At 41.7% G+C, this 14,254-nt stretch overlaps 2 protein-coding genes across 16 annotated transcripts in view; one reads left to right on the top strand and one right to left on the bottom strand.

Moving 5' to 3' along the window:
* Positions 1-3,671, bottom strand: part of ARL6IP6 (ADP ribosylation factor like GTPase 6 interacting protein 6) — a 41,542-nt gene extending 37,871 nt beyond the window's left edge. Inside the window, exons 1-2 of one of the 3 annotated variants that reach the window (XM_023217431.3) lie at positions 2,558-3,671; positions 994-1,047 (exon numbers count right to left, since the gene is read on the bottom strand). In XM_023217431.3, the coding sequence (XP_023073199.1) occupies positions 994-1,047; positions 2,558-3,056 (553 nt within the window). In that variant the 5' untranslated portion in view covers positions 3,057-3,671. Of the gene's footprint in view, positions 1-993; positions 1,048-2,082; positions 2,537-2,557 lie in introns of those variants that run through there. The other 2 variants (XM_023217432.3, XM_023217433.2) reach the window with 2 other exon arrangements.
* PRPF40A (pre-mRNA processing factor 40 homolog A) overlaps positions 3,581-14,254 on the top strand; it is a 68,140-nt gene continuing 57,466 nt past the window's right edge. For 4 of the 13 annotated variants that reach the window (XM_023217428.3, XM_026453997.2, XM_023217426.3 and 1 more), the window contains exons 1-2: positions 3,611-4,228; positions 5,456-5,587. In XM_023217428.3, the coding sequence (XP_023073196.1) occupies positions 3,953-4,228; positions 5,456-5,587 (408 nt within the window). In that variant the 5' untranslated portion in view covers positions 3,611-3,952. Of the gene's footprint in view, positions 4,355-5,455; positions 5,588-6,933; positions 7,014-14,254 lie in introns of all 13 variants that reach the window. The other 9 variants (XM_026454001.2, XM_026454000.2, XM_026454002.2 and 6 more) reach the window with 6 other exon arrangements.

Raw genomic sequence — 14,254 nt, 5'->3', positions numbered from 1 at the left:
TAGAGTGATTAAGTTTGATCTCCCCTCCCCAATTTAGAGTGATCAAAGCAAATTGGAGTAAAACATGCTGGACAGGTAAAGTTTTTAGCTCTTCAGAGTCATTTTGGTGGAGAGAAATATAGAATAACCTTTTTCTCTGGAAACCTGTGAACTATAGCATTCTACATAACACTGCAGAAACTGAGGTCTGACTCATTAACCTGTGCAACGATGGCCAATGCTTAAAAAAAAGTTGCACATAAAAATATTGGAACTTAAATTCCTCCTGAAACCTACCTAAGACATTATTTACCTTCGCTAAGTTAGTGAAGAAGTTCTTTTGTTTTTAAATTCCTGAGAAGAGTTGTGGGAAGCCTCTTCCAGAAGGTAATTAGAAAATGTTAAATATTCTTTGGACCTGAGTCACATGCAGTTGTGTTAAAAATGTATTACTAGTGTGTGGTATATACACACACCAGTACCCATTAAAAAATTATTATTGTTTTAGACAGGGTCTCACTCTGTCACCCAGGTTGGAGTGCAGTGTAACAATCACGGTTCACTGCAGCCTTGAACTTTCCAGCTTAAGTGATCTTCCCACATCAGCGTCCCAAGTAGCTGGGACTATAAGCATGAGTGGACTTAAACCACACCTGCTAATTTTATTTTTTGTAGAGACAGGGTCTCACTATGTTGCCCAGACTGGTCTCGAACTCCTGGGCTCAAGTGATTCCACTGCCTGAGTTTCCCAAAGTGTTGGGATTACAGATGTGACCCACTGCACCTGGTCCCATTAAAAAATTATAGCAAATATACCATATATGTATACACATACTTCACATATATAAAGGAAATCTAGTAACATTTATCACCAACATATGCAAATGAAAAACATAAGACTGAATGACTGCACATAGAAATATATTAAGTATTTTATCCCAAATTTAGTTCAAACATGATCTGGAAACACAAAAATGAACTCAAAACCAAGGCAAGCGACAATTAATCCCATACCTAATAATCCAGTGTCTACAACATCTTCATTTTTCAAACTGTCAGCATGCAACTCTGCAAATACAAAGAGGGACTTAGGTAGGAAAGTAATATTATAATTTGAAAAGTACCTCAAGGGCTGTGAAGGCATTGTGGAGCTGTGGAAAGTGCTCTGGAGTCACAAAGAACTGAGTTCAAATTCTGATTCAATTTACCAACTATATGACCTTCAGCAAGCAAGTGAATGTGTTGACCACTAAGGGAGCCAACAGCCATATACTGTACATAGAATGAGAGTACTGTTTTTCCCCGAAGGTCGTTGTAAATACTAAAGGGCACACTAGGCGGAGTTTAGTTCCTTTCTCCATTCTTCAAAATAAGCACGGTACAATGTCTTCTGCAATAGAATTCCACTTATCATGGTTTTGTGACTGTATGATACAAAGGCAATGTCTCCGAGCAAAAGAGAAACAAACCACCTAGGAGACAAAACTATCAGGATTGCAAAAAAGGGTAATAAAGGGAGGAGGGGAATGATAAAGAAATGAAACATTGGCAGTCAACCATTTAAGACTGACAGTTTGCATTTTATGCACATTCAGTTTACTATTTTATGAAGAGGTAAAACCTACATCAACTGGCCAATGTGTCTTCTGTATGAAAATCAAGCATTGTAAGGCTTTAGATGCCATGCCATCTGCAGCCCACTAAACTCTGGGAAGCAATGAAGACAAATAAAAACTAGAGTTAAATAGATTTAATTATATTTAATGAAGTACAAAAATAACACTTCATTGACAACGTTTTGGGTACTTTTCATAAAAGAAAGTTCTTTTGTTTTTTTTTTTTTCAGTAACTTGGCAAACGTCACAAACTAGTAAGAATGGAAATTTAAACTTAACTCTGCTTCTTTCCACTATAACATACACTAGCCAACTAAACTATACAACCGTATGCCTTCCAATAAACTTTCAACTGGCCAGTATTTCAACTTTTATTATTTTCCTCTAATAAAATTATCAGAGGAAGAGTGGACTATACTTCCTGCAATAGAACTCTGTGCACTACACCTGGACACAAACTTAAAAACTGAGAGGCTAATTATTTTACCTATAAAAGTAGAAATTTGGACTATGCGATAAAAATCTTTGTCCCTTAGGATTCTGTGTAGAGGAATTGGTGGACAGCACATCTTTATTTGTGGATGCAGGCCACTGAACATAGATAGCCTATTTTAATTATATGCACTTTTCACAGTCTCCTTTTAACGGTGGGTGTTTCGCCTTTTGTTTAATCTTGACAGTATTTCCATCCCCCGTGTTTAAGGACTTGAAGATATTTCTTCAAGAGTACCCATTTAATCAAAAGATCCTTTTTAAAAATGGGTCTCCTGATCAGGGATCAGGACGCTCCACTTACAAAAGGGCTGGAAAGCAAAGTAAGATGCAAATGAGGACTCTGGGAGAAAGCAGCTGCCACCCCGCGGGCTTAGGCCGCACGGAGGAAAGGGAGAAGGGTGGGGGCAAGAGCCACACCCTGACTCCACTTTACTCTGGACAGATTTTCAAGGACTCGGCTTCAATACCTTTAACGATCAAGTAGGCGATGGCGAGGAGGAAGGCGAGAAGGATGGCGAAGAGCAGCGAGCAGAGAATAGAAAGGACCTGGACCGGCCACCGCCGAGGCTGGGTTCTGCTGCCCGCGGCCGCAGGAAAGATACCATTGCGCTTATCTGGCAGGACAGGCGACCCGTCCCCGTCCGGCAGGAGCAGCGAGCCCTTTCTGGGCTCTGACCACGCCCCAGCCGAGAACTCCGCCCGCAGGTCGCGGGCCACTTGGTCGCATCCCTCCTCCTCGTCGACTTCGCCTTCACCCCAACTGTCCCCCTGAATAAAGGAGGAATACGTTGGCCCAGCCACAGGGCCCGGGGTGCCGGGACGGCGGCGCCGCAGAGCCGACCGCCACCCGCTCTCCGCTAACGACATGGCGCGAAACACAGCGAAACCCGCGGAGTACGAGCCTCTCCCACCCGCCCCGCCCCGGGTCCGCAACAGCCAATCCACGGCCGTAGCCGCTACCACCATGTCTCAGAACCCAGGGGTGAACCACGGCGAGCAGGGGTGGGCGGCGGGTTGCAAAGGAAATCGTAGGGCCGGAGGAGAGGTGGGATGCTCTTGGACCAGAGCTCGACCCCAGCGCTGTAGCCGGAAGGGGGAGCAGGAAAGCGCGCAGCGAGCAGTGGGCGGAGGCTGAAGGCGACCGAGTATCCACTCCCTGCGGCGCTTCATCGCTGCCGGAGACCTCCGCCACTGCCGCGTCACCAACGGGAGCGGGCGACCCAACAGCCTCAAAGCCGCATCTTTTGGACGCCGGGTCCTAGCGCCCGCTCGCGCCTTCCGACACATTCCCGAAACTATTTGCCTTCTCTCTTCTTCCCCTCTACGCTCACACTCTGCGCAGGTTCCCCCATTACGGAAGGGCAGCTCTCTGCCTGGTGCTCTCGCGGTGCCTTAACTGCTCACCCCATCTCCCTTTAGTGTGGTTCTCCCCACCCATACCACAACTTCCCTCACGCTACTCGACACGCCTCCTTCCTCCTCCGCCCAGGCGCGCGCTCTCCACCTGGTGCGTACCGAGCTCGAACCCGCTCCTCGGAACCCCTCCTTTCGCCTTCCCCGCCCCCTCCCCTCCGCCTCGAGCACCGCGCGCGCGCATTCAGCCCCAGCCACCGCTAACACTAGCGACTGCTTACCCCCGCCCCCTCCACCCTACCCCTGGCGGCCTCAGGTTTGTGGGGCGTACGTAACTCGGGCGGGGAGGGGGAAGGTGGCAGACCCCACTGCCCCCACCCCCTACGGGGTGAGGCGGTCTAAGCTCGGGAAGCTGGGACACGGTTGTCTTCCCTTCCCCTGGGGAAGTTGGTAGAGTTTTCCCGACGGAGGACTCGGCGCAGAAACTTCCTCCGTCCTCCCCCCGCCCCATGCAGGCGACGCCGAGTGAGGCTGAGGCTGCGGGCGAATCGCCGCAGAGTTGCGTGTCGGCCGCGCATTCTGATTGGACAGCGGGGAAGCCCGTCAGCCTGTTGGCCTCGCTGATCCCGCCCCGTAGCGCAGGGCAGCCTTTAACCTTTAGCCCCAGTGGGCGCCAGCCACTCAGATCGCTTCTTGTTGGTATGTGTAGCGGCAGTGGCCGCCGGCGGAGCAGTCTGAGCCCGACGATGAGGCCGGGGACGGGAGCTGAACGTGGAGGCCTCATGGTGAGTGAAATGGAGAGCCATCCTCCCTCGCAGGGTCCTGGGGACGGGGAGCGGAGATTGTCCGGCTCAAGCCTCTGCTCCGGCTCTTGGGTCTCTGCTGACGGCTTCCTGAGGAGACGGCCCTCGGTAAGGGATCAGTGGGGCAGGGGGAAGGCGGCACAATGAAAAACGGAGTGAGAGAAACAGGAAGCTTTCTCCGAAAGGAGAAGAAGATAAGAGTGGACGAAGGAAGAACTCGAGATGGTGGGATATGTTCTGAGGGAGAGAAGTGGAGGGTGGGGATGCACAAAGAGAAGGATGTGAGACCCTGGAAGTACCCCGTAGGGCTTGGCCTAGACAGATGCGTGGTGAAGGTGCTGGCTCTTGGGCGGGGTGAGCGTCTTGGAGCTTTAGGCCGGATTTAGCTGGGAGGGGGAGGGAGGGGCTTGATTCTGTAAGACTTAACAGCGGCTGCCAAAATTTGTTTTCATTACTCGTGGGGGTCGTCTGCATGGGGAACTGTTAGGACAATTGGCAGGAGATAATTAGCTGGTTTTAATTTAAAACATGGAACAATGGACTCATCGGTAAAGAAAGTAGTTGTCTTTTTAAATTGCGTTAAAAGGGATGAATTAGTTGTTTGCGTTTAGTGTCCGTGAGTGACAGAACCTCAGTCTTTGAAAATGTATTTTTGGCAGAAGGAATTTTACCTGTCTTAAAAGTTATGTTAGGAAATAAGTTTGTTAGGAGTGAATTGTCCCTGGGTGGCACTACCGTTTGTGTTTTATAAGACTGACTTTCACCTGAGTATGATATGATAGAGCATTTTGAAGTTTAAAATCAGTAGTGTTATAAAATAACAGTAGCTGGCTATTTTTTATATCTGCATGAAATAGGAGAATTGTTGTTTTCACTGTAACAGTTTTAAGATTAGTATTCAATATGTATCCTCCAAGCTTAGCAAGCCAGTTAGTAGCTGATTAAGTCAATGCTTAAAAAAAAGAGAAAACCTATGATCCAGCTGTCCAGTAATCATCTTAACTTTTCCCGTTTTGTTGCGGAATTTGCAAGCTCGTTTTAAATACTAGCAGAATGCATTTTGTTTAAAACAAGGTGTAGATTAATCCAGTGATGTTATTATACATACGCTTAATATTAGGTTGCTTCAGATAACTGATTTGTTGAAATGAGATTTTTGAGAAGCATTTAGTATTCTTTGCTCATTTAAAAACGTTCGCTGTTTTTCAGATGGGGCACCCTGGCATGCATTATGCCCCAATGGGAATGCACCCTATGGGTCAGAGAGCGAATATGCCTCCTGTACCTCATGGAATGATGCCACAGATGATGCCCCCTATGGGAGGGCCACCAATGGGACAAGTAAGAATGCTTTTATTTTATTTTGCTTTATTTATTTGTTTTTGCCTCAGATACTCTGTCAAGATTTCAAAATCTAGGTCAATAGTTATAACTATTGAAGGATTAGTTTATGCCCGAATAATTTTAAATAAGCCAAATGTTGAATCATGACTGTAACGGAAATTTGAATGTAATGAAAAAGTCTCCTGAGAAATTTACTGATTACCTCAAAACTAAGAATTTCTTTTTATTATTATTTAAAAGTGTGCGTCCAGGCTTTTATTTTTAATGATTATTTTTTCAAGCATGCCAATTGAAGTTAATGGTCTAAAAGTAAATATTGTCTGATACAGCAACATAACTGATTTTGGTAGACCATGTAAATAAATAGAATCTGAAAATAGCAATTGTTTTGGTTTAGAGTGAATTTTATTCCTGAAATATCTTCCTCTTTGTGTGTTGGAGGAGGGTGAGGGAGGGTGGGGGGTTTGTGCTCTATAATTCTGATTCTTCATAGGACAGTGCCAATCGGTACTTCATTTTCCACTTACACTATTTTTTTTTAATGCTTATTGCTTCTGCACTCCTGCTTATGAGCTGTCCCTTCCATCTCTAGCATAAATTGTAAATGGACATTTTGTAGAAGTGATTTGGATCAAAAGGTTTTAATGCTGATTCAGTGATTTCGGTAGAACTGAGTTTCTAGAGAAGCATCCAAGAAAGGTAACAGGTTCAGTTACCATGAGTAATTTTGTGCTCCATGTTAAGTTCTATATAGATCTTTAGGTGGCTGGGTTATTTCCATTTGAGTATTTCCATAAATCATCAAAAATTTAGGCTAACAAAATATTTTGGAAGCCAATTTCATGTGATCTTTTGCTAATTAGTACTGTTTGATAATTGTTTAAGCTTTCATGGTTAAAGTTATTGGTGAAATTGCAGTGGGAAAAGGAGCTTGCTATGTGTCTGTCTCTTTTTACTTAACCTTAAGAGTAGAAGGGCTTAATGTCAAGTGATTTTCCTCTTTTTTTTTTTTAATTTGGAATGTTGCCCTTAATTTTGTTAAAAAACAAAACAAAACAAAACAAAAACCTTTATTCAAAGGCACCAGCCCCAAAAGATTCTGCTTGCAGGAGTTCTTTAAATAAAAGAGCCTTTTATTCTGTTACTTTAGAATAACACAAATTTTAAAACTCTCTAGGTGATGGAGAAACAACTTTGATTCCTCTTCTGTTTCTTTCCATCTCTAAGCAGCAAGGAGCTCTTCTTGTTTTCTTGGTAGAGCTGCTCTAACTAGATAATGAGCTTTAAAAATATTTATTCTTTAAATGCTCTGGTTCTTATTTAAAATTAGTTTCTTTCCACAGAAAGATAAAATAAAACAATTTGCTACTGCCAGATGCTTCTCTCTTTTCTGGGGCCTTCTGTTTCCATTGGGCCAATCAAGGTAAGTTTTGCAAGGGATTGACCTGCTTACCCTTGCTGTAATGGTGCTATTGCACTACCAAAACCAAGATACCAGCTAGTCATATTTCTAGTAAAAAAAAAAAAAACAAAAAAATGCAGATTTTATTTTTTAAAAGTACTTTCATGTATCTCATTGACATAAGCTGGTCACAGTTTGCTTTATGGCCCTTTCTCTTTAGCTATGTCAGTGACCATCTTTCTAGTAAGTTTACTTGCTACTTGGTATACATCCATTCAAATAACTGATTTTTTTTGTGTTGTTTCCTTCTACTTTTTCCTAGGCTGATAATACGCCATGTGCCTTTAAGTAGACCTAATTATTTAGATGTTTAGAATTCTTCTCCCTCTGAAGGCTCCTGTTAGTATAATAAATAAATGTTTTAGTAGGAGTTATGCTCTGAAAGTCCCAAAAGAATCTCCACTGTTTTTGTCAGATTTATGTAATCCCCTTTTACTAACAAATATGGGGCCCAAATCTTGGTAAAAAAAAATTCTTATTTTAGCTTTAAAACAGACTGGGAGAGCATGGATAATTTGAATTCTCAAATCAGAAATCTTATTTGAAACTCTGTAAACATTGCTTTAAAAATTAAAGGTGATAATAAATAGCACAATTGATCTTTTTCCTGCATTATTTCTTCTGCCACTCTCAGAAGTACTCAGAAGTAGTAAGTGGTCAGAAGATAATTGAGACGAAGCAGGATGTCTGTCTGTATCATTTACAGTAGTGACAGTTGGGAGGGTTCTGCCATGCAATTTTAAAAAGTCATTTCACAAATTCTTTAGACTTTGGGACTGAAGGTTATGAAATCCTTCATGTATTGAGTGGTTTTCATGAGCATCTTATGCTGGGACTAGCTAAAGACTAAAATTGGTGGCAGTCTTACTTGCCAAAAATAATTGTGGTCTTTGGAATGTTACCAATATGACATGAAATTATAAAACTTGTTTGTAAAATAATATGCAGACTGGATAGCTTAATGATGTATGGAAGCCAGGGTTCATAATTTCTCAAGTGCATCAAGCTATTTAGCTTAAAGAAGTAGTATGTTCAAATTTTTTTTTTCCTTATTCATGAGATGACCTAGAGTGCCATCTCATGCATTTAGGCTGACTCTTAGTAGTAATAAATATTTGATGATTATCGAATTGAGCTTAATATTCTTTCAGGTTTATTTCAGTTTTCTATCTTGTAGATTAAATTTGCCTCTTACTCTATATAACTTTATAGAAGAGTTATAGGATCTTATAGCTGAAAGAGACCTTACAGATTGTTTAAAGCTTTAAATAATATGTGATTTAAGATGCCTTGAGGGATCACTAGTTAAAAAAAAAAAAAATCATGTTAGTAAAGAAAGATAAAGAATTTTCCCTGCTGAATGGCAGTACTCAAAAATTTCCCATTGGGAGACTGAGGCGGGTGCATCACTTGAGCTCAGGAGTTGGAGACCAGCCTGGGCAACATGGTGAAACCCCGTCTCTACAAAAAATATTAAAAAATTAGCTGGGTGTGGTGGGGTGCGTCTGTCGTTCCAGCTACTTGCGGGGCTGAGGCAGAAGGATTGCTTGAACCTGGGAGGTCGAGGCTGCAGTGAGCCAAGATTGCACCCTACACTCCATCCTGGGTGACAAAGTGAGACCCTATCTCAAAAATACAAAGATTTTCTGTAGCGATTTCTATCAAAATAAAATTATGTCTGAGGCTGTCTTCTTCCTCAGTGTCCATAGTAAATAATGTTTTCATGTCTTACTCTTTTGTCTTTTCTACACAAAGGACATGCAAGTCCTGCCATCTTTATCACAGATGATTATGCCTTTGCCCCAGAGAGTCCTACTAGCTGGCCCTTTTTTTTCCTCCATATTTTGAGTCTTCATTTTCTTCTATCAATGAGAAGAGTAGAGTAATTGAGTTAAGGTCCCTTTCAGCTCTAACAGCCTATTGATTCAGTTCAGATCATTCGATAAGATTTTATGGGAAGATATGGAAATAAAAGAACAGAAAATTCCTTTAGTACTGCTTCCCTAATTCTATTTATTCAGTACCTTTTTTTTTTTTTTTTTTTTGGTCTTTGGTCAGTAAACTGATAAATGAATAATTGCTTTTTACAAATGAGTTTGATTTTCTTGTTCTTATATTGATTAAGGCTGGCTCTAACAGATCTTATTTTATTTCTGTTCCTGATACCATATGAGCCCAAGTCGTCACTCTCCCATGCCTAGGTTATTCAACAGGTTTTGAGTTCAGTTGGTTTTCTTCCTTCAAGGATGCCCCGCTGCCCTCACAAATTTTAGATTGTGATCTCCTTGCCCGAGAATCTCCAGTACTTTTCAGTGCCTGTAACATCCCGCTTAACTTTAAAGAACCTCCCATAGTATATGTCAAAGCAGGATTCAAGGCTGCATGTCTTCACACTCCCTAATTTGAACTTAGGCTGGTCTTTTCAGAGTGTCTTGAGTGATTATATTAGTTCAGAACTTCAAACTTAGGCTGTTCTTACCCTCCTGCCCCCAGCTCAGTATCTCCATAAACTTTGCTTTGCTTACCTATATTGTACTATTTCAAGTTCTGCCTTCTCCAAAAGTTTCTCAAAAATAGCTTTTGCCAACATATACCTCCCCTTCAGATTATTAAAGAAAATATATGTAATCTACCCATAACTCTTAATGTTTCATTTATTTTGGCACTTAGTTATTGACTTGTTTCATGGTGTCTTATTTGTTTTAATTTTCCAACAAGTAATAGATTGTAAGCTCTTAGAGGGCAGGGGCTATGTTCTGTACTTTTTAAGAAGCCTATAGGTGCTGAGCACAGTTCTTGGCACATCATGGGTGCTCAGTAAAATACTTGTTGAATGAATGAAACAAATACACAGGTATTCTTTCCTGCAGTATAAGCCCATTAGTCAGTTAGTGTTAAATGTGACTGTTTCCAGTGGTTACTTGTGACTTTATGTTGTTACTACTTATTCTTGTTTTTAGTGTCTGCCTCTTTACTCTTATTTTTCATTGACAAAAATGGAAGATAAATAAGATGAAATAAATAATTTTTGTTTGGAGAATAAAACTAAAATACTTGCATTTACAGTCGACCCTCTGTATCCAGAGATTCAAGCAACTGCAATGGAAAATAGTCTTTTAAAAGAGCAACAACAAAAAAATACAAATTTTTAAAAATATAGTATAATAACTATATAGTATTTACATTGTATAAGGTATTATAAGTAATGTAGAGGAAAAATGATAAAGTAGAATATAGGCCTTGCAGAGAAATTCAGTGTATTGGTACCCTAGACTTATCTGACTGATTTGACAAATTGTTGCTGTTCCTTCTGAATTACCCTTCCTTTTGATTAGCTGCAGGATCCATGCCATTGAATTGGGCATTAGCCAGTGACAAAAAAGAGATAGAATTTTTGTTTTTTAGGTCATCTGCTCATAATTCTTGAATCTGGGTACATGTGGATGACTCAGGCAAGTGCTTTTAAAAAATATCTTAACTCAAACCTAATATGTGTAAATTCTTGACTGAATGTGGTTAGATTTTTGACAGATGTTACTAGTGAGACTATAGTTATGTTTATTTTCATTATCTTTAGAGAGCAGTTCATTTAAATATGAGCTCATCCATTCACAAACTTAAGTGTGGAAAGATCTAAGGAGGACCACATCAGTTGAAAAGAATGACCTGCATCCCCCCCCGTCCCCTTTTGAAATTCAGAAGGCATAATATTTACTAAGATACTGAGAAGTCTTGCAGAAGGCTTTTACAATTTTTACTCAGTATTTCTGTTTTATTTGACCAACTTCGCCAACCCCCCCCCCCCCCCCTCCCCCCCCTCCCCCCCCCCCCTTTTTTTTTACTCCCTGATACCTGTTTGTTTTGCTTTGTGTAGCACATTGTATGAAATTAGCATTTTGTGAGAAATGCTGAATTAGGGCCCTTTATTCTTTTAGTTTGCTCTTTAGGAGAAAAAGGCAACATCAACATAAGTTAGTATTAACACACATATACATAAATGAAGCAGCTTGTAGAGTGCAATGAATGTATTTATTAGTGGATCAAAAGAGGGAACAAATCAATGATTAACCTTTGATTTTTAAATTAGGCTTGTTGAATATTGATGACAAGACTAATAGTAGTATTAATAGATATTAAAGATTTGAAGCTGGGCACAGTGGCTCACACCTGTAATCCCAGCACTTTGGGAGCCCGAGGTGGATGGATCACGTTAGGTCAGGGGTTCGAGACCAGCCTGAATGACATGGTGAAACCCCGTCTCTACTAAAAATACAAAAATTAGCAGGACATGGCGGCGCACACCTGTAATCTCTGCTACTCGAGAGGCTGAGGCAGCAGAATTGCTTGAACCTGGGAGACGGAGATTGCAGTGAGCCGAGATTGTGCTATTGCACTCCAGCCTAGGCAACAATAGCAAAACTCTGTCTCAAAAAAAAAAAAAAAAGATTTGGTACATGTGTGTAAACCATAGCAGTGTACTAGAGATTTTTGGGGGGTTTTCTTTTTGTTTTGAGACAGTGTGTCTGTCACCCAGACTGGAGTGCAATGGTGCAATTTCCACTTATTGCAACCTCATCCTCCCAGGTTCTCCAAGTAGTAGGAATCGCAGGTGCGTGCCACCATGCCTAGCTAGTTTTTGTATTTTTAGTAGAGTCAGGGTTTCGCCATGTTGGCCGGGCTGGTCTTGAACTCCAAGGCTCAAGTGATCCTCCTGCCTTGGCCTCCTAAAGTACTGGGATTACAGGCATGAGCTGCCTTGCCCAACCTGTTTTTAACCTACAGAAATAGGTCTGTGTTGTGAAGGTTTAAAAGTAGGAATTAATAGATTACATTCCTGCAGAAATTATTAGTCTTTTATTCTCATTTTTTTTCCTTACCTTTATTTTTCTTTTAGTCAGTACACATTTAAATCTCTTGGGTGTGGTACCTAGTGTACAGGTGATGTATGCCCTGCTGTCAAGGAGGTCATTCCTGAGATGCCATTCTGAACTTGTTTTTTTCTTCTAATTGCTGATTTGGCTGTTACGGTATTTCTGTACGTTTGGAAATCTAGTGGCTATGAATATTTTATACTGGTTGAGTATCTGTAATCTGGAAACCAGAAATGCTCCAAAATCTAAAACTTTTGAGTGCCAACATGACACTCAAAATAAATGCTCATTGGAACATTTCGGATTTTTTAAATTAGGGATGCTCAACCAGTAGGTAAAAAGGCAAATATCTGTAAATCTGAAAAAATCCAAAACAATCTGGTCTCAAGCATTCCATATAAAGGCTACTAAACGTGTATTTGCTTTCTTTCGCTGTCTGGTCAAGTACTTGTACTTTATATATCACTTATTAAACAAGTTAGTTGTACTTAGCAGTTATTAAAGATGTGATTGTTGGAAGTAAATGTTCGGTGTCACAAAGTGAAAATAGCACTCAGGCAAAAGTTTTCTCAGTAAGGCAATTTACTTCTGTAGAAGGGTGCGTCTTGGAGCCTTCATGAGATGGACAAGGGAGGGGAAGGGGTACTTACTCCTGACGCAGCTGGTCCCCACTGTTGTGTCTTTCCCCTACTGGCTAGGATTGGACCACACAATCTAAACTGACCCAGTTGGCTAATGTTTGAAACTGAGCCCAGCTATATAGGCGGGAAGGGGAAGGCTATCCATTATGGCACAAAGCATGTCTAAGCTTGTCAGGGCATGTCAGGGTGCAGCAAGGGCAGGAAGTGTTGTTTACAGTACGGGTAACTATAGAAACTAGAGAAACAACCAGAAACACTGGGAGTTAAAACCTTTTGAAGAGGAATTTATCATCTCTGTCAGTTTCACTGTCTTGATTTTATAGTTTTTTTTCTCTTCAAAATGTCTCAGTATATCTTGGCTCTGTTCTTTTGGGTGTCTAGAGGGAAGAGTTTATCTGAATAAAGTGGAGGAGAGCTCAGGAAGGTTTTGGTGAGAGCTGTTTTTATAAGTCTGCACTAAACTACGAGTACAGCATCCTGTAAGAAAGAGCACACCTATAACGGCTGTAAGAGAAGTAAGGATTGCGGCTGTGATTCCTTTTCATTTACTGAACCACCTCTCTAGCCATCTTGAGAAAGGGTTATCGACTTCAGAATTTTTAGTTAGTTCATTGCATAAAGGGGTAAGTCCTTGTAAGGCCCTTGTTATGTTCCCAGTGAGGTCAGTGTTGTTTAGAATAAAGGTACAACAGTGAGTTTTAATCATAACACAAACACCCCGTTTTTTGACTAATTATCATATCTAGGGCCATTCTGTTTTCCCAGGCCATCTGGCTAGTGGGCCCCAATTGTTCTGTTACCCCTCTGACAGCATCCCTGGTGTAATTAATAAACCACTGCTGATTATAATAAATGTGATTTATCCAATCTACGTTTTTATTAGTTGTCACTCACGAAAATATTGACTCAAATCCTGCAGCTATTTGATGTCGAGTTTCTTTTTTTTGAGACGAAGTCTTGCTCTGTCCCTCAGGCGGGAGTGCCGTGGCGCAATCTCGGCTCACTGCAAGCTCTGCCTCCTGGGTTCACGCCATTCTCCTGCCTCAGCCTCCCGAGTAGCTGGGACTACAGGCACCTGCCACCACACCCGGCTAATTTTTTTGTATTTTTAGTAGAGACGGGGTTTCACCGTGTTAGCCAGGATGGTGTCGATCTCCAGACCTCGTGATCCGCCCACCTCATCGTTTGATCTCGAATTTTAAATTTATCATAAGTACTCCTTGTGGGACTCCAGTTGCATCTAAATAAATATGGGAGTTGAAATACCCGTAAGGAGCTTCCCTTGCTTTGCGATGTTGTTTTTTCTTTTTCTGGTGGATGAAGTGCCAGGGTAAAAGGGGTAGCCAATTGGACTAGAGCACAAGTGCCGCTCCAGTTACTTGGCAGAGTGTCTAGTAGAGGTCCACCACAATGCCACCATACATCTACTCAGGGACGAATAAGGGCTGACTGATTGGTAAGCTCTTGGGAAATTTTAAGCTCACTGCATCCTTTTAGGTCTCCAAGGAACGCTTAAGTTTCCTCCCTGTTGTGAGAGACAGGAAGTGAACTTAGTGTTGGGGGATGGAAGCTGGATGGCCCTCGGGCTGACCCACAGGGTGTTGAACTTCGGGATACAGCAGAGAGAGAGCTTGACGCGACTTGTTACCCCAAGCTGTGGAATCCTGGAAAAGAGCTACCATACAGCGCA

The sequence above is a fragment of the Piliocolobus tephrosceles genome, chromosome 11 (genome assembly GCF_002776525.5).
Source record: "Piliocolobus tephrosceles isolate RC106 chromosome 11, ASM277652v3, whole genome shotgun sequence".
In the NCBI taxonomy this organism is placed as follows: domain Eukaryota; kingdom Metazoa; phylum Chordata; class Mammalia; order Primates; family Cercopithecidae; genus Piliocolobus; species Piliocolobus tephrosceles.
This window is presented reverse-complemented; position numbering and strand designations above follow the sequence as displayed.